The sequence below is a fragment of the Drosophila navojoa genome, chromosome X (assembly GCF_054131105.1).
Source record: "Drosophila navojoa isolate 15081-1374.11 chromosome X, UAZ_NAV_1.0, whole genome shotgun sequence".
Taxonomy (NCBI): domain Eukaryota; kingdom Metazoa; phylum Arthropoda; class Insecta; order Diptera; family Drosophilidae; genus Drosophila; species Drosophila navojoa.
In genome coordinates this window covers 9205368-9223843 of record NC_142895.1, presented here as the reverse complement: position 1 = coordinate 9223843, position 18476 = coordinate 9205368, and the positions used below count along the sequence as shown (strand labels likewise).

General features: G+C 41.6%; 2 protein-coding genes across 8 annotated transcripts in view; one reads left to right on the top strand and one right to left on the bottom strand.

Moving 5' to 3' along the window:
* Positions 1-15854, top strand: part of LOC108655683 (uncharacterized) — an 84522-nt gene extending 68668 nt beyond the window's left edge. For 5 of the 7 annotated variants that reach the window (XM_089264103.1, XM_089264105.1, XM_089264102.1 and 2 more), the window contains 2 exons: positions 10082-12107; positions 13141-15854. In XM_089264103.1, the coding sequence (XP_089120229.1) occupies positions 10082-12107; positions 13141-14306 (3192 nt within the window). In that variant the 3' untranslated portion in view covers positions 14307-15854. Of the gene's footprint in view, positions 1-7707; positions 7934-10081; positions 12108-13140 lie in introns of those variants that run through there. The other 2 variants (XM_089264109.1, XM_089264108.1) reach the window with 2 other exon arrangements.
* On the bottom strand, positions 1670-18059 carry Setd3 (SET domain containing 3). Its single transcript, XM_030388045.2, has 3 exons — positions 16893-18059; positions 2676-3005; positions 1670-2598 (listed from the first exon to the last, which is right to left on the bottom strand). The coding sequence occupies exons 1-3, from the start codon at positions 17897-17899 to the stop codon at positions 2100-2102; spliced, it is 1836 nt and encodes a 611-aa protein (XP_030243905.2). The 5' UTR covers positions 17900-18059; the 3' UTR covers positions 1670-2099.
* Between the last annotated feature and the right edge of the window lie 417 nt (positions 18060-18476).

The window sequence follows — 18476 nt, the reverse complement described above, 5'->3', positions numbered from 1 at the left end:
GGACAGACGAAAGCCTGACCCAATGACTAGCTGCTTGACTTGTTGACTGATTAATCTGTTAGTCACTCACCAAGTTAGTCAATTAGTTAAATTGTAAGCTAATCGACTTATTGACTGCCAGACTGACTGATTTACTAATAGATTATCAGCCTTGATTGACTATGACTGACTAGCTGATGGATTATCTAACAGACTTATTAACTACTTGACTAATCAAATTCATAAACGAACTCATTTGCATAACTAACTAACTAACTTAATTATTAATCGACTGAATAACAAATCAAATGCGGAACAGATTGACAGCTGGATATGATATGTTTGATTGATTGATTATTATGAATGTGTTGTTACGCACAGCCTTGAACTAATAGACTGACTAACTAACTAGCTAAAAACAGATTGATTAACTGAATGATTGAATGACTTACAATGCAAATGAAGGACTCTGGATCGAAAATGACGCCCTATAGCTTACAATTGAATTGAATGCAAATCCAATTAAAAACTCTTAATAGGAAAAACGGAATGGGACAGACGAAAATGCGTAGAGACAGACGAAAGCAGAAACTCTAATCGACTTGAATTGCATTTTCTACGATTTCTGGCCATAATTCACAATTGGCTTCGCCTTGCCAACTACAAAGTGAATTTTGAAACATTTCCCTTTGTCCTTTTTAGGGTATCCTTTATGGCATATTTGAACTGTCCCCTTCGTCCCTAGTCCTCGTGTCGGCCCATCGCTCTGCTTGTCTGCGTCTCATCAACATTCGAACGCACGTATTCCGACGTACAACAGCAATGCTTTACATAAATCTACGCACACACACACAGATATATATAAATATGTGTGTGTGTGTGTGTGTGTGTATAGACCACAGACAGCAACTGTGACACAAAGGGACGGCCGCATGGACACGTGGTTAGAAGCATGGCTTGTTTTAATCCAAATGCTCTATGCTACATCTCAATGTGTCTTTGGTAATTGCATGGGTGCGTGGACATGTGTGTATGTGTGTGTGTGTCAGTGTGTGTGTGTGTAGGGTCTATGCTACTTAAGCACTTAAGCGCATTTTCATACATTTTAAGGCGATTTCGTTTTTAATGCTCATTTGCATTGGATGCGCCCATTTTGTGGATGATGTTTCCCCATTTCTTTTTCCTTTTTTGCTAGATTTGTTGTTCTGCTATTGTTGTTTGTTGTGGTTGTTATCACATCTTGTTGCTGCTGCTAATATTGATGCTGCTTTTCATGATAATGGTTGAGCTCAATGTAGCTGTTGATGTGGCTTCCATGTTGCTATTGTTGTATATATTGTTATCTATTCTCATATTTCGTTACATATTATTGTTTCTTGTTATCGAGTTTAAGCCTGTTAATGATTGTATCTTGTATAATAGTATAGGTCATATATAGCGATTGATTTAACGCTGCTCTTGTTGTTGTACATATATTGTTTTAGATATCAAATGATTTGTTGTCTATTGTTGTTCTTGTTCTCCAATTAATCTACTTTAACTATTTAATCAATATCCATTTTACATGCAAGATAAGTCTACTTAAATTTAACTTTGTGAATTGAATTCACTTTTCATCTAAATGGAACCAAATTTTATTCGAACGTCTATTGATTAACGCCCCCAAGATTCTCCAAAGTTGTCCACCAAATGGTATTAATTGCATTTATTTCATATGGCGCAAGAAACAAACATAAAACAATTATTAAATGACATTAATCAAATTAAAATTAAATAGTGATTAGAAAACTATATAAATATAATTATATATTAAAAAAAAAAAAAAGAAAAAACTATAAAAGCAATAATTTAATGCAGATGATGTCGAGAATATTAATGAAAAGCAATTCAATTGAAATATTGCAAATTTTCAAATTGATTCACAAATAAATTAATTAAAATTCAAGCATGAAAAATATCTATGAAAGAAACTCCAAATTGTGAGCCCTCAAATTAAATTGAAGACCTTTTTGTTAGTTTTATATCTTAGGCTTTACTAGGATAGGCTTCGAAGTCTTTGTATCGGGACAAAAAAAAAAATATATATATATATATGCATTAATGTGAAATCGAGCTAGATCTTAGACCTTGAGACGCTCTTGTGCATATTGGAGCGCATCGCTGAGTATGCGACGCTCGAGTCGACGATATTGTAGGACCATAATATCAATTTCAGATGCATCGGCCTGCTGTTGCAGTGCTTCCAGCTGCTTCAGCTCGTCGGCCTCCTTGAGCGTCACCTCGAGCACGCCGAGCAGCAGCTTGAGCCTCTGGTACAAATACTGCCAGGTGCGTGTCTCGAGGTCCGTTTCGAGTGCGCAGTCGATGTGCAGCAGGTCGACAGCACGCTCCAAGTCGCTGCACCAGTGCTCCAGCTGCTCCTTGCTCATGTTGAAGACGCGCACAAATGCCAACAGCTCGCCCGATATGTGCTCCGGTGCGGGCAGTACACGCAGCTCCGCTTTGCGCTCGATGTTCAGCTCGGCGAGCAGCATGGCCCGCTGTTCGGCCAGCGCATCCGTTGGACTGAGACCCAGCCGTATTTGCACATAATCCTTCGGGTTCTGCATGTCCACGAAACTATGCGAACGGAGCAAGAGAATAGAGTGGAGAAGAGAGAGTAAGCGACAGAGTTTACTAGACTCACGCATACTCACCCATTGTGCACCAGTCGATCCGCATTGGATCTATCGCCATAGTAGATAAAGTACTGCTCGCCGGACTTGTACGCCTCCTGGGCCGTGCATTCCATTTGCCCTGCGGCCTGGTCATAGAACGAGGTGATTTTGCCAGAGCGATGGTTCGCCATGTCCCAAAAGGGTATCAATGCCGATATTGGTAAATTAGCAGGGTTCGACGATATCCCTTGCTTGCCATCGGCCCCCTCGGTAAGGCCCTCGAATTGACTCGACAGCTCGCCGCCGTCCTCAACGCCCAGCACTCGCGGCACCAGATTCTGACGCGTTGTCACCGTCGATACGGCCCAGCTGAAGGATGAAATAGAATAGAAGCGATTAGTTATAATGGCAAGTGTCATCGCTTTATGCGATAATTATATAATTCGTCAGACTGTCTGTGGTCTTTGCGCTCTTTAGCCATTTGCAGTTGCACTTGGCATATACCCTGTGCAACTCATATTAGAGTAGTTTCTCAATTGTCGCTTGGTTCGACATACAAGAGTTTAGCTTACGAATTTGGATAGTTTTTTGGGGCATTAGATAAGTTATATGGTACAAAAATATAGAGATTCATATCTCAACTAATCCAGAGTGAATTTTAATGAATTTCCTCAAACTTAAAATAATACAGAACATTTAGGTAGTATGCGCTAATCAAATACATGCAACTACACTTATTTATAGCCAGTCGTTCTCTCCCTACTCTCGTTCCCTCTCCCTCTGTCTCTCTCTGTCTGCATGCCTGTCTCGCTCTCTCTCGCATTGGCTTTTGCGTTGCTTTGCACCACAAAGCAAAGTTTTCCATTTAATTGCGCATAAATTTTTCAATTTAATTATGAAAAGCAGCAACTTGTTTGAAGTGGTTAAAAAAAGAAAAAACAAAAACAAAACCAGAGGGAGAAAGAAACAAGAAGCAGAACAAGACCAAGTCGAAAGGGTTGCCACGGTCAGTGGCGGCGAACACAAGCCAACGAGACTTGGGCGGGTCTATTGCATGCTTTGGCTGAACATTGCCAGCACCAACAACTACAACAACAACAACAACAACAACAAAACGCGACAAGCAGCGGCTAAGCAGCTTTTTGCGGCTTTCCCTCCAACAACAAGAACAATTCCCAAAAAGTACCCAGTCCTACCCCCGCAGCACTTAAGTCCTTTGCCGGAGACCATTAATGTCCTTTGAGCGGGTCTTTGCTGCCAAAAATTACCAAAATATTTCACTTGTATATTTCATAAGTGCATCAAACTTAACAAAGTTGTTGCTTTTCAAATGTATTTATATATTTAGACAGAGTCAAGGTACAAAGCTACCACGTTCGTTAATAAAGTTCCCCCTGTTTGGAGAACTCTTTGTCCTGCTGACTAATTGATTGATGAACAATAAGGGAGATAGCTATAGAGAGCGATAAATGGATCAATGGGTTTCGCTTTGTAAGAGACAAACGTTTGTAAAGAGACTGCGAACCGTTCCATTACTTCTCTATTTATCTACGACTGTTAATCTCTAATTATATATATATATAGGTAATATATTCGTTCTCACGGCGCAGTGCTCGTACTGTGAGCATATGTGGGAGTTTACTATCGATCGATTAAAAACTGATAAATATCGATTTATTATCTAATTGAATATTTATTTATAGCAGAGGACAGCACAACAGCCAAAGATGCTGTAGAGTCACGATAGAGCCCCCTTTTCATTCCCTATATTTCTCATTTTAGCTTGCACTAACATTTTGTTGATAATCGTAGACAAATTTCCACAGCTCTAGCTCTACAAAGTTTGCACAGCTAAACGGCTAGACTGTTAGACGTCCAATAAAAATTTGAGTGTATAGTAAAGTTTCATGAAAGAATTTACAAGCTAATAATTTGCTTCCTCTTTCCAAGTGCTCGTTGAATATTTGACTTGAACATTAAATATTTGACGACCAAATGTATGAAAAACTGAACTGAGACTCAAACTTTAATAAAAAGTCTCTCAAATGCCAGCTCTACTTAGTCATAGATGCGCTCTAAGTAATACAGCGCTGCCCCACCTGGTATCACTTGGAGACATGAAAGGGATATCATAAGCTAAATTATTTATATCATCATGGCTTAGGGCCAGTTTAAAGTTGATGGCGTTGCCAGACTTTCGTTTATTATTAAAATATATAGACACAGCCCACGTCAACTTTATGTCAACTGCAACGGAACGCTCAGACGTGAGGGAGTTATGCATTTCCTTTCGTTTTCCACGCCCGATGACAACTTTAACGCTAACATTGACATTTATCGACTGCATCAGACAGCGACAACAACAACAATGGCATTGATAAACTAGAAGAAGACGCTGCAGCTCAACAGCTTGGGCAATAAACTGCCCGCTGCCCAGAAATAGGGTCAAAAGGTGCACGTACAAAAAAATGGCACAGAGCGTAACAAAAGAAACAACAACAAAAAATTGAAAGAAAAAATTTGCAGAAAACAGAGAGGCATAGAACGACTGCGTAATGCTCGCCGAGCCAAAACAAAAAGTATTCTCTATATGTTGAAACAAGATACTAAAGTGAGTACAGAAGCAAGCGGTATATGGATCTTAACTGAACTACCCTAAAGTCAACATAAATATGTATTTACATACATTAATTTATGGGACTACAGAGAGTTTTAATTACTTTTAAATTGTCACCTTTTATATACCCTATTCTGCCACATAAATCATTTAGCATGGACAAAGGAAGTTCCGATCTTAGACCAGCCTCTCAAGCAAGTAAAGTTGCATATAGAATTTAACTAAACTCGCTGTAACTTTTTCTTTTGAAGCTTAGAATTCTCAAGTAGTTACAGCTGAGCAGAAGTAAGAAGGAACAGACGAATCAATCAGAGCCGAAAGAGCTATAACTTCTGAGGGCTTATTTATATATGCCGCATAAAAGGATGTTTTTAAAATGGACCTTAGGTACCTAACAAATCCGAAAAAAAAACCTACATCAATATATATAAACTTTTAATATAAATAAATATTATTATATTATATTAGTATTGATATTTTCATATAAATACTGCTCATCCAAATTTCGAATTGAACAGACTCAAAAGCCAATCTACTCTGCTTTAGCTGCTGATCTAGTATCTAGAAAAACGAAAAGGAAGTGAGCTTATGTGACTATAAAAACGCCGCAAACTTTTTTAAGGCTGCTGTTGCTGTTGCTGACAGGCCAAGTTCTAAAGTGTTGCCATTGCTGTCAACACACACACACACACACACACACACACACACACACACATGCCACATCCGAGTCTGTCTCTCGGCCTCTCTTTCGCTCTCTCGAGCGTCTCCATTTGATTTAATGCACTGCAAAAAACAACGCACAGCTCAAAAAAAAAAAAAAAAAAACACGCGCTGAATTGCATTTTTAAAGCTGCTCCCAATGCACACGCCCCTCCTTCTGCCGCTCTGGCTCTGCCTCTGCCTCTGCCTCTGCCTCTGCCACTGCTGTTGTCGCTTTCTTCATCTGCTTGTTCTTGGTCTTCTCATTCTCATTCCACAGTGAGAGCTCTTCTTCTTGAGCTCAATTGCTGTCTGGCTAGCTGGCTGGCTGGCTGACTGTGGCATAGCTGCGCTCAGTTCCTATTCGCTTTTTGGGATCTTTGTTTAAAACTTTGCTGAATGAAACAATTCGATTGCCATTGACGTCCATCTTCATTATGCATGCAATCTCTGCAGCCAAAAACTTGGCCAAATTGAAACAAGAGTGCACTCGTCATCGAATGAGCGACGGCAACATACCCTGTATCAATATATAATAAGAATATTCATGAAATTGCTGGGCAAATTTAGGCTTTAGAACTCTATAAGTAGATATCGATAACTATTGAAAATATTTTTTCTATAAGTTTGTATATAGGCTTCATAAGTATTTTAGCTATAGAGAAGATGTAGATATCGTTGAATACCGATTCCCACTACCATAAGTCTTTCAGCTATGGAGAAAAAGCTTGCTGCTATCGATAGGTATCGAAAATACTTTTCCTATCTCTTTTCCTGCTTTCACATATTAAAGCATTGCCGCATACTCCGCTTAAGCATTTTCAATGAGCATACATAAAAAAAAAAATACCTCAACCCAAAACCAAAACCTAAAAAAAGGGTAAAACTTTCCAGCTAGGGCTTTGCTGGTATTCATCCAATTTGAAAGGTAGACAACAGCAACAACGAAAATAACAACAACAAAACATGTCACACAGCGAGCGTTGCCAGACAGCTCAACTGATTTAAGAGGAAATGCGTTTAATGCGCTTTCCTCCAGCAATTGGAATTGGATCTATGAACCTATAGAGATGAGCGCGTAACGTGAAGATAACCAAAGGAACTTTATGTGAGGTTGTAAGAATCGATAACTTATCGGAAAATGATACAAAAACTTTAATATCTACTAAATGCTAAACTCACAACTGCCCAAACTCCAGTATTTTCATATGTATATACATATCTTTAAATCTACTAATCGATATGTTATCGAAGTGGAAGTGATACATATAGACTGCCGAAAATCATTAAGCACTGGACCATTTTTTTTCTTGCTTACTTACCAGCAAATGCCTAGTGATATCTGCTCAAATCTACTAATCGATATGTTATCGAAATTGAAATTATGCATGTGGACTGTATAAATGCTCTAAGCACTATAATCTCTCTGGCTTATTTACCAGCAAATGCATATTCATATGTATATGCATACTCAAATCTACTGATCGATATGTTATCGAAAAGGAAAATATGAACTCGCTCTAGCTCATCTCAAGCTAGCACAGCGTCTTAGCTTCTGCACCGTTTATTTTTATTTGTTCATGCGGTTGCATTGTCAGCGGCGTTCCATGCCATTTCGTTCTTGTTCCATTCCATATTGAAATTTCAGTGACTGCGACAGAATGAGTTTGTGTTTTCAATTTTACATTATTTTTGCATTGTTTGCAGTTGTCGCAAAAACTTTTTCACTTCTCTCTCTCTCTCTCTCTCTGCTCTCCCTCTTTCTGTTTGCTTTTGTTTTTGGCTAGCATATTGTGTAATGAGTTTCGTAGCAAGTTTTTGGCGCTTTGTTTGCTTAACTTTTACGTCAACAATTTAGTTTTGTCATTAGCCTTCAACTTAATTATTCGCTCAGGTAGTTTCGGAGTTTTTGTGCCTTTAATGAATGCAAGCATCAGGTAGAAGTATACACAATATATAGACGGCGATAAGTTTTAAAAAGGTTCATTAAACCATAATATATGTAATCGGATTCAAAATGTTTGGAACTTAAATTGAAAAATAGAATCTTGAATTTTTGACTCAATCATCTGCTCTATTATATCGTATGGGACTCTATACTTATATATGTGTGTGTTCATACTTCTTACGCATACATGTTATGCTTTTATTCTATACAAAATACGAAAGATTTCAATATATAAATAGTACATGCCTTGGAATTAAATGCCAAAAACAAATTCAATTAACTTAGAGCCATTAACGAATTTGTATACATATGTATCATAACAAAAAAATTCTATATATTGAATATTTATACATATATACATATTCAATTTACAAGATACAATCTTTTATAAGCATTCCACATCGCGTGATACAAATAAAAGAAGCCTTTTAGTGGGTCATCAAAAATCAATCTGATCAATTTCATTAATGTGGGCAACAAGGCACAAACCGCAGACTTACACAGACCCACACACACACATACGCGCACACTCACACCCACGCCCACATGGACAACAACTCTCATAAAGCTCATAAATGCACAAATCGGCATTTGCATTAGACTGATTAGAGCTGGGGAAAAGAACGATAGCCTAGGAGAGGAGCAGGAGGAGGACGAACAGTAGCAGAAGCAGAAACAAATGAGAAAGAGTTACCATTGGAACCAGCCAATTACTCAGGCAAAACAAGGGGGCGTGGCAGGGCTTCGACTGGGGACGGGCAAGCCCATGCACGTTAATAATACGACTGCGAATAATCAGGCTAGCTTTTACGCTACTTATGCAGACATCAGAGCAGAAAACGTGGGATGTGGACCCAGGACCCAAGGGTTAAGGCAGATGGGTTGCGTGGTTGGGTGGTTGGGTGGCTGGGCGGTTGGCAGGTTGCCTGTTTGGGTGGCAAGGGTTGGGTGCTAAATTGAAAATTAATTACGTGAACGGAAATGCGCCTGAAGTCACGGTTTGGCAGCTCTGTCAATGGCTATAGCTAAATCCATGGCGTCTCTCTCGCTCTGCCCCATTGGCATACCTATCTGCCATGCAATTTCAGTATTCGGGCAGTTTACGAAGTTTGGACAGCTTGTCTGCCACGATGTGGCGATATGCTCAAGGCAATTATGTAGCCGAGAAATTAGCAAACCTTGATTGGCTGGCCGAGAGAGTTAATCAAATTTAACATTTATCGATAACATAATTTGCACAATTTCCAGCAATGTCCATTAAAAATAATTAAGTTTGTGTAGTTCCATATCGATTAACGATATTAAAGCTATCGAGAACATAATTCTGACAACTAAGAATTAAAGTTATTTGAACAAAACTATATTCTAGTTATCGATACCAAAACCATTGAAATTTGATCGTTGTTAATTAAATTTATTCAAAGAACCATTTGCAGGTACTGAAACTATCGATAAATTATTATCATCTATTAATTAAACATATTTAAACGATTAAATCATACATTATACAAGTATGTCATGTTATCGACCGATATCGACGGATATACATATTTTAAAGTGCATTACGTAGCAGTCATATATAAGTTATCGATAACATGACATCTACAACCCAGAACATCTTTGAATTCATTAGAAATATATAATAAACCTATGTGTTAAATACACAATTTCAGCTATTGATATATCGATTATAGACTGATAGAGCAAGTATCAATATTTAATCGACATTTAAGCAACAAAAAAACTAAGTACAGTGTCAGCATTATCAATGAGCTAATCTATCGGCTAGAGGATCAGTTTTGTTGATCGAATTGTTCGATTTAACGCGATTTTTTATTTAGCGGGGTATAAATTATCGAGACTCGACTGTATATATACAAATGATTGCATTTGTTTATCGATTATATGCGAAAAGTAGTGTTAAATTGATTACGCACACACACACGCACGTATCCAAACACACACACACATACACACCCACACTGGCTGGCACACTGATTGCTGCTGCATTCAGAAATGTCATTAATCAATGCAGTCCATCAATCAATGAAAGCCAATCGAAACGCTGACCATGTGCTAACCAGCGCAATAAATCTCTTTTGCAGCATCTGATAGCAATGTTTCTCTCTCTCATTCTCTCCTTCTCTCTCTCTTTCTCTCTCTGTTTTGCATCATTTGCAGCAGCTGCTCCAAACGGGCGTCTCGCTCATTGTGGACGATGGCAAATCAACGCCGGAGGCAGCTGCAGCTGTGCCACGTAGACGTCCGGGCGGCGGAGGAGCAGGGGCCGGATCCGGAGCCGGAGCTGGTGTAGGCGGAGGCAAACGAAAGCGACGTCCGCAACTGCCGCTAGCCACGATGGGGGCCAACGAGGAGGAGGGCGAGCCAAATGGCGCCTATTGGCGGGGCCATGTGGAGGATGCTGCAGCTGGTCGACGCAAACAGTTGCCCATACGCGAGCCGATGGCAGCGCTGGAAAGGGAGCGCGAGCGTCAGCGGCTGCGTCAGACGGAGGCGCCACCCTTGAGCGCCAGCAAGGCCTACCGTCGACCCTACGGCCAGGCCAAGAAACAAGACCAGGAGCAGCAACAGCAGCAGCAGCCGATTGCTGCCACAGGCAATAGCAAAACGTCTGTTGACCTGAAGAACATATTGAAGAACTCGGGCGGCCTCAGCCTCAGCGAGATATTGCAGCAGAAGAATCTGTCGCTGGACGATCTGCTCAAGGGCAAGCAGAATGCGCTGCTGGCGCTGCAGACAACAGCGGTGGCGCCTGCTACCAGCCAGGAGGCCAAGACAGCAGCAGCAGCCAGTCACAGTAGCAATGGCAATGGCAATGGCAACAAGCATGGTGTGCGACGCATACCGGCCGCGTTTCTGGCGCAGGAAGAGAATCAACAGCAGCAGCAGCAGCAGCAGCAGCTGGAGGATTCGCGGGAGGAACTGTTCAAGCCCAAGCCGAATAAGCTGCCGGCATTGCAGCGTTTAAAGCTATTTGGCAGCTCGTCGCGCGAAAGCAGCAGCACTCGACGCCTAAGCAGCAGCACAGCAGCAACAACAGTTGCAAGCAGCTCAACGACAACAACAACAACAACACGATTGCCGCTTTACAAGAAACGACAGCAGATGCGTTCCACACTGAAGCCGCATGGACTGTTCAAAGCAACAGCAAGCAGCACAACAACGCCAACATCAACAACCACAGCAGCAACAGCAGCAACAACAACTGCAGCAGCAGCAACAGCAGGCACAACAATAGCAGCAGCAACCGAGCAAACTGAGGACGAATCGCTGTTGCTGGAGACAACAACAACAGCAACAGTTGCTGCAGCTGATATATCTGAATCTGAGCAAGAAAACAGCAGCGAGCTGTTGACAGCAACACGTTATCGCACACGCAACAGCAGCAACAACAACAGCGACAACAGCAGAGAGCAAACGAAGCGATTGCGAGACAATATTATTGGCAGCAATTACGATAGAAATTCCGTGGAAGGCATAGAAGATGTCGAGTTGGAGTTGAACGACAACATCGTCAGCACAGCGGCAACATACAACAGCAGCAGCAGCGGCAGCAACAACAACAGCAGCGAGGAGCAACAGGAGGGCAACGATGAGTTGGAGAACTTTTTCGATGAAGTCGAAAGCAATACGCATCACATACGCTTGCCAGCGCCGACAGCAACAGCGCGACCAGCCAAGCAACGCACACGCACACAACACCAGCAACAACAGCAGCAGCAACAACAACAGCAGCAGCAGCAGCAGCAACAACAACAACAGCCGCTGTTGCTCGTCGATGATGTGGACGATCGCACGGATCTGCTTGAACTAATCGAAGATCGACGTTCGGGCAATCGTTTGTTCAAAGTGCTCGAGCAACGCAACATGACGCTGGAGGAGCTGATCGAACATCGTAAACGCGGCTCGAGTCAGTTGCACCTATCCACGATCCTCAGCTCGGGCAGCGAGCAATCGCGCTATTATCCCGGCCAGAAGGTGGTGCTGCAGGATAATATGGATATTGTGACGGCGTTTGAGAATTTTCCGCATTTCAATTTGATCGACTTGAAGAGCGTGAAGCCGGATGAGATTAAAACGGATTCGCAGGGCTCCAGCTATTTCACATCGATTATCGATATTGAGCCGAATAATGAAAATGGTGATGATGGTGCCAGCGATGGCATCGATAACAATCGCAATCGAGGTATAACTGCATTGCGGCTGCGACGTCAACGGCAGCGCCAGCGCGAGCAGCGACGCCGACAGCTGATGCAGTGAGCGTGTGCGAGTATGCGCGAGTATTTGGCGCCTGCTGAGCTGTTGCCATTTATCGATTCATGATTATGATTTCCATTGTCGATTCACTTATTGTTTTCCTTTTTTTTTTCTTTGTTTTCCTATTTCGATTTGTCTGCTGTTGTTGTTGTTGTTGTTGATCGGGAAGGCACACGAACAAACACACACACAGCAGTGCGCGGCAGCAGCTCAGCACGCCAAATGCACAGACGTAAGTAATCGCTGGGAGTGTTGGGCATATTTGGCGTGTGTTATCGACTTATCGATTGGTGTATAATGTGGAGTTGGCTACACAATTATATGATGATTGAAGCCATTGCAATTGTGAATCGATTTTATAGTATTCTGATTTATAAGCTCTATGTTATCGATAACTAACACCAGGCTTGTTTTAATCAATCTGCGCTAGAGATAATCGAAAACCATCCTAACAATAATCATTTTTGAGCTTATATTAACGATAACTATTATCGATATCATTATCGATAACTATCATCGATAACACATGCATTGATTTAGAGCTGCGCAATTTGTACTCTTTTGGCATGGGTGTTGTTTTTGGACTTTGCTAACTTGTCAACGATCGATAACCGATTAATTGTAAAATCAGTAATAGAATATTGGAGAAAATGCTGAGTTACTAGGCAGTGCTTTATCAGTCAAGAGACGATTATATTCAACTTTATCGATTACACAAAAATATATAATATAGTTGTATAGTCTGCATAGCAAACAATGCCTGATTAGGAATGCTTACTTATATAGAAATGATTGCCAACCTATTTGTACCTCGACAGTTATCGATAACGCATACACCAAATATGCCATCATACCTGGTAGTTAAGCACACAAGCCACAGCTCGCTGTAAACGCCGCACAACAACAAAACAAATCCTTTTACACGCCAAACATTATCAACAATTTCTCTTGTCTCTCCTTAGGACCCGCCTATGCCCAAACATCCCTATCAGCCACACCCACAGCACAACAACAACACCAGCAGCCGCGCGGCGAAAAGTCGCTAAATTTCTTTCCGTCGTGGAAAACATTGGCGCTCGCCTCGCTGGCCACGGCTCGAGCTGGCGGCGCCAATGCGGACGATAAGCGGGCCGCGTACTATTTGCCACCGCCACGCCTCCTGCTGGACAGCAACGCAGGCAGCTCACAGGAGCAGGACGACAGCAGCAGCAACAGCATGGACATCGATCTAAGTGTGAATGCATTTGGCGGCCCGAGCAGCGGCAATCTGAGCAAACTGGCGCCCAGCGAGGACAACAGCGATGTCATCGATACCATTGAGAATGAGGTGGCGCGGGCACACGATCTGCTTGACTTGGAGCTGTCCGGGCATGGCTTCCGCCGCAGTCCGGCAGCTGCGGCGACAACAATGTCGCAGCAGCATCTGAGCAGTCTCTATGCGAGCATGCCGGCGGGCATACGATCGGCGCTGGTGGCCAGTGCGGCCATTGTGCTGACGTCGCTGGCGACGCTGATGGTGATCTTTGTGGTGTGCCGCTGGAAGCAGCATCGGAAGCGCAAGTCGAGCTACCTGAAGACCTACAATGCGATGAAGAGCAAGCTGCCCCAGTTGGCGCAGACGGCGAACGCCTCGCGTCGCTCCTCGCTGCGCCAGCACATGGAGGAGCTGGTCATCACCAGCAGCAGCAGCAGCAGCAACAATAGCAGCGAAATGTGCCACAAGCCGCACAAATCTGCGCTCGGCATTGCCACAGTGTCGTGCAACACGCCCGTGCACCATCAGTATCAGCATCAACAGCATTCACATCAGCTGCAGCGCCAGAGCTCGTTGCTATTCAGCCGCGAGGGCTGCTCTGTGACGAAAGCAGCAGGAGCAGGAGCAGGAGCAGCAGCAGCAGCAGCAGCAGCGGCGGCAGCAGCAACATCGGCTGCGGCTGCAGCAACAGTCACATCTGCTGGCGCGGCTGCCACAACAGCGACTGCCACCGCAACAGCAGCTGGGCGTGGCGTCAATTCATTGGCATTAACACTGCGCAGCACGCATCAGAAACTCAATACCATGGATCCCAATTCGCCCGAGGTGCAGGAATACCTATTCGATACGTTGCGCAAATCATTCGATAATTAATTAAGCACTAGGCTCTAGATAACAAATACACACACTCTCACACACCCCTAGAGAAACGTTGATGGTATTCGCTCCGTTTAGGCCAAGTTTTATATAAACTATAAATATATAAATATATATATATATGATATATAAACATAATCTAAATATACACGGAAAATATGCTAGTTTATGAATTTAAGAGAAGTGGATTTTTTTTTGTGTATGTGGTTGCAGTTAAGAATAGTAAAAGAAAAGAAACGTAGAAAGAAGAAGAGGTAAAAACAGTCGTTGCATGGGGCTCATATGACACTGTCCTACAAATTGTTTAAAAAAGAAAAAATGCAAACAAGTTGAGATTAGAAGTAAGTAAAAGACTGGAGAGAGAGAAAGAGGGAGAGCAAATAGAGGAGGAGAGAAAGAGGGGAGATCGATCAAGCTTTAGGTCCCTTAGGAAGATAAGCTCAGCGAAAAACTAATTGAGAAACGAAACCAGAAAAGAAATGAATCGATATACGAAACTAAAAGCAACAAGTGAAAGGTAAAGAAAAATCTCCAATGAAGTAGAAAGAAAAGTTATCTGCAAGGCCAAAAGGGGAAGGAAGAAACGTAAGTAAATTGAGAAATTGGGAAATGGGCTAAGATAAGTGAGAAACCAACAGAGATAAAACCTGACGAGAGGTTGAAGACGAGTCAAGAAGCTCAACCTACAGTAAAGTGGTGGACAAAGGAGAAACGATAGAGCAAGAGAAGGAAAGAAAAGGAAAAGGAAAGGAGAGGGAGAGAGAGAGAGAAGGAAAAAACCTAGAAAAAAAAAGTCCTATAAAATACTTTCCAAATGACATTGAAAAAAGAAGCTAGACAAAGAAAGATGGAGAGGAAACGAAACTTTGCAAAGGCAAATGAAGCTCACTATACAGAGAAGTACCGAAAAAGTGCGAGTAATAGAAGAACAAGAAGAATCTGTTCAATGCCAGCTTCCGCTATATCTCACTTAACGCGTCTGAAAGGGCAGAAATGGAATGGAAGGCCTCCAACCAAAATATATCAGATCCAAACGAATAAAGTGCCGCATGCGGCTTCTATATATATATCAGATGAAATTCAGTAAATGCGATTTGTAGGGCTGTGTCATATTTAGCCTTAGGCACGTACTTAAATAAATAGTATTTAAATCTTAGACTCTAATTACAGTTCGAACTACAGCTAACCTTAAACACAAATAAACATAAATCCAGTAAATGTGAAACTAGGAAATGCAAAATCATCCGAAAAGTCGAGATAAGTGATCATAAAAAAACTGCGTTTCAGGGGCACAAATAGAATTTGAAATGGGTTTCTCTAGAGCACAAAGGAGGATAGATAGGTAGACCGAAAGAGAGAGAGAGAGAGAGAGAACAAGAGCGTAAGAACCAGAGAGGGCGAGCACCAAAATAAACGACGAAACAAATTATGCAAAAATCTGTTGGAAATCCCAAAAACAATTTAGAAAACAATGTTTGACGACAATAAATTTTCCAATCGATACGAATCACAGCAAACGAAACCAAATTCATTGCTCTACAACAACTATACTATAGCCAAAACCCCCATGTGCACTAGAAAAATATAGCAAGCTGCCCAACACTGGCAAATTAGAATAACTGCAAATAAAATAATATAAAAGAAATATGAAATGAATTTTGAAACACGATTTCATTTTTTTGTGCCCACAAAATACAAGAAATCCAACTCAAATACAAATATAAATATATACATATATATCTAAATATATATGACAGAGATATATAAATGTAAGCATGTAAATAAGTTACGATTTGTTTTCTCAGTTTAAGTTATTTATCTTTCTTTTCTTTTTTCTTTTTTTTTGTGGAAATAAAATGTAGTAAAGAAAATATTTTAAAATTTGTTAAATCAATTTATGATTGGAAGTTTAAGGCCATAAAATATTGGAGCAAAATAGTGGAAACGTATATAAGGAACATTGGAAACCAAACGATAAAAAGCCGCAGTCAATCGAGTTCAAGCTGTTCCGCTATGCTCAGGCAATCAACAGCGTGAAGCTGGAATGCTGGAATGTGAAACGGATGTAGGCACAAAATACGCAAATACCCAAGAATGCAGCTGACTGAAACAGTTACAAGCTGCTGGCAGCCGCATATACAAATACATGGAAACACTGAACAGAAACAATTGCTTAAAATAACATTTTCAGTATTCTTAGAATTTGGAATGCAATCGGCGCAAAGGCGATGCAAGGCAGCAAATGAGAAATGAAACACTGAACACAAGCAAAAATTGACTAATGCAAAAGCAAATCTGTTTTCTATTAGAATCTAAGCAGATGGACTAAGAATCCATTCAGAAATGAGTCTTCAGTAATATGAATCATTCCTTAATTGATTCCTTAATTTCTTTAAACAGTTTCATGGAAATGTCACCTTCTTAAGCTCTATAATTAGAGGAATAAAGAGAAACCCCTAGATCATCAGATTGCCGCTTAGTATAAGAAGCTGCAAATATTTAAGTACATAATTGAATAAATCGTTAGCGGTCGTCATAAAGGGGGGACAGGGGAAATATATGAAACACGTTTCATGCACTTACCGATAGAGCTCATAGCAGAGACCGTACTCGGTGAAGAGATTTGCCATGCCGCCCATAACGCTGTCATCGAGCTGCATGAAGGCGCACTTGTACATGGAGGCGTAGAGGCGTGCAATGACACGGCAATGCCGCACAGCAGCCGAGCAGGCCGAGGTGCCACGCAAACGTTGCATTTGCTCCACGGTGAAGTAGAGCACGGTGTTGTAGCGCGAGGGCAACGTATCGATGAACGGCTGCCAGGGGCTTTCCGCGCCCCGTAATTTCTCCATAATCAGCGTATATGTGACCTTCAGGTGGGTGGGGAAATTGTGGAAAAGCTGACGCTGCTTCTCGGGCAGCAGTTCCTCCGAAAAGATGAGCTTGCGCGGCACACTAAGTACCTGTTCGCCCGCCTTGATGTCGCGTGTGGCACGCAAGCCTAACTGATAGCCGGGAAATGTTGCGATTTCCACACAATCGGTTTTCACACCGCCGGCTCGTGCCCATTCATTGAAGGCTTCAATCTTGGCCAATCGAGTCTGTTCAGTCACCTGGGCGTCCGTCATCGGAAAGACAGCTTCTTGCAGCGGCTTCTCGTGAAAGATCATGCGATCGAGCAGTCGCTGTAGCTCCACATACTGTTTCCATTCATCGTTCGCATTGGCCGGCTGCATTTGCACCAGCTCTAAGATGTCCTGGGCGAGCTGATTTAATGCGCGGCGAACTTTGTCTTTGAGGCTGGGTATGCGGCTGACTTTTGTTATTTGTACACGTTGTTCTTGTTGTTGATTCTGTTGTTGCTGCTGCTGTTGCTTGTTGCGCATTTTTGTGTTGTTGTTGCTATTGCTGCTGCTCGCCTGCTTTTTGTTATTTGTAGATGTTGTTGTTTTTGTTGTTGCCGGTGATGCCACGGCTGCATCACTTGCAGCAGCTGCTTCTAGCACATGCTTGATCTGTTGATTCTCTTGTTGATGCAGTTGTTGTTGTTGCTGCTGCTGTTGTTGCTTGTTGCGCTTGTTTTTGCCCATGATGAGTTTTATCTTCTTTGTGGAGTCAAATAGACGTTTATCAATTACCGGTTAAAAGACGCCGCCGAGCAGCAAAAATCAAAACAACAACCAAATAAGGGTAAAAATTACATGCAGCTCTGGCAACACGTGCAATCGCGCAACAGCTGTTTTAAAATAGTATGCAGCTCACGCCAAGTATCGCTGGGCGATTAATATCGATCCAATTCCACGCTATTCCAGCAATGGCACAACTGCCAAAGAGAGGCAGAAAATATTCTTTGAAACGCAATTTTATATAGTGCAATTTATAAGCATTCATTTAACAAAATCATTATAATCAGTTCCCTACTAAACATGCCACTGAAAATATTTGATGGTGTATATATATAATACATATATTGTAGTATTGATTTTATTTTATTTGTTTGTTAAATAATGATCTGCTATTTAAATATTTTTGTACCTGCATTTATATAACAATACAGCTTTCATTTATATGTCATTACCAAACGATTGTAATAAGCTGCATACTTGCCTTGAGTACGAAACGAAAAATCGATAATTCCAATCATAGAACCCTGTACACTACAGCTAA

What these genes read in the sequence shown, in the direction of transcription:
- Setd3 (XM_030388045.2), bottom strand. Translation starts at nt 17,899, where the DNA reads ATGGGCAAAAACAAGCGCAACAAGCAACAACAGCAGCAGCAACAACAA. An exon ending in CTCTGCTATGAGCTCTATCG is followed by an intron (nt 3,006 to 16,892) that starts GTAAGTGCATGA and finishes TTCATCCTTCAG; the next exon opens with CTGGGCCGTATCGACGGTGA. An exon ending in GATCGACTGGTGCACAATGG is followed by an intron (nt 2,599 to 2,675) that starts GTGAGTATGCGT and finishes CCGTTCGCATAG; the next exon opens with TTTCGTGGACATGCAGAACC.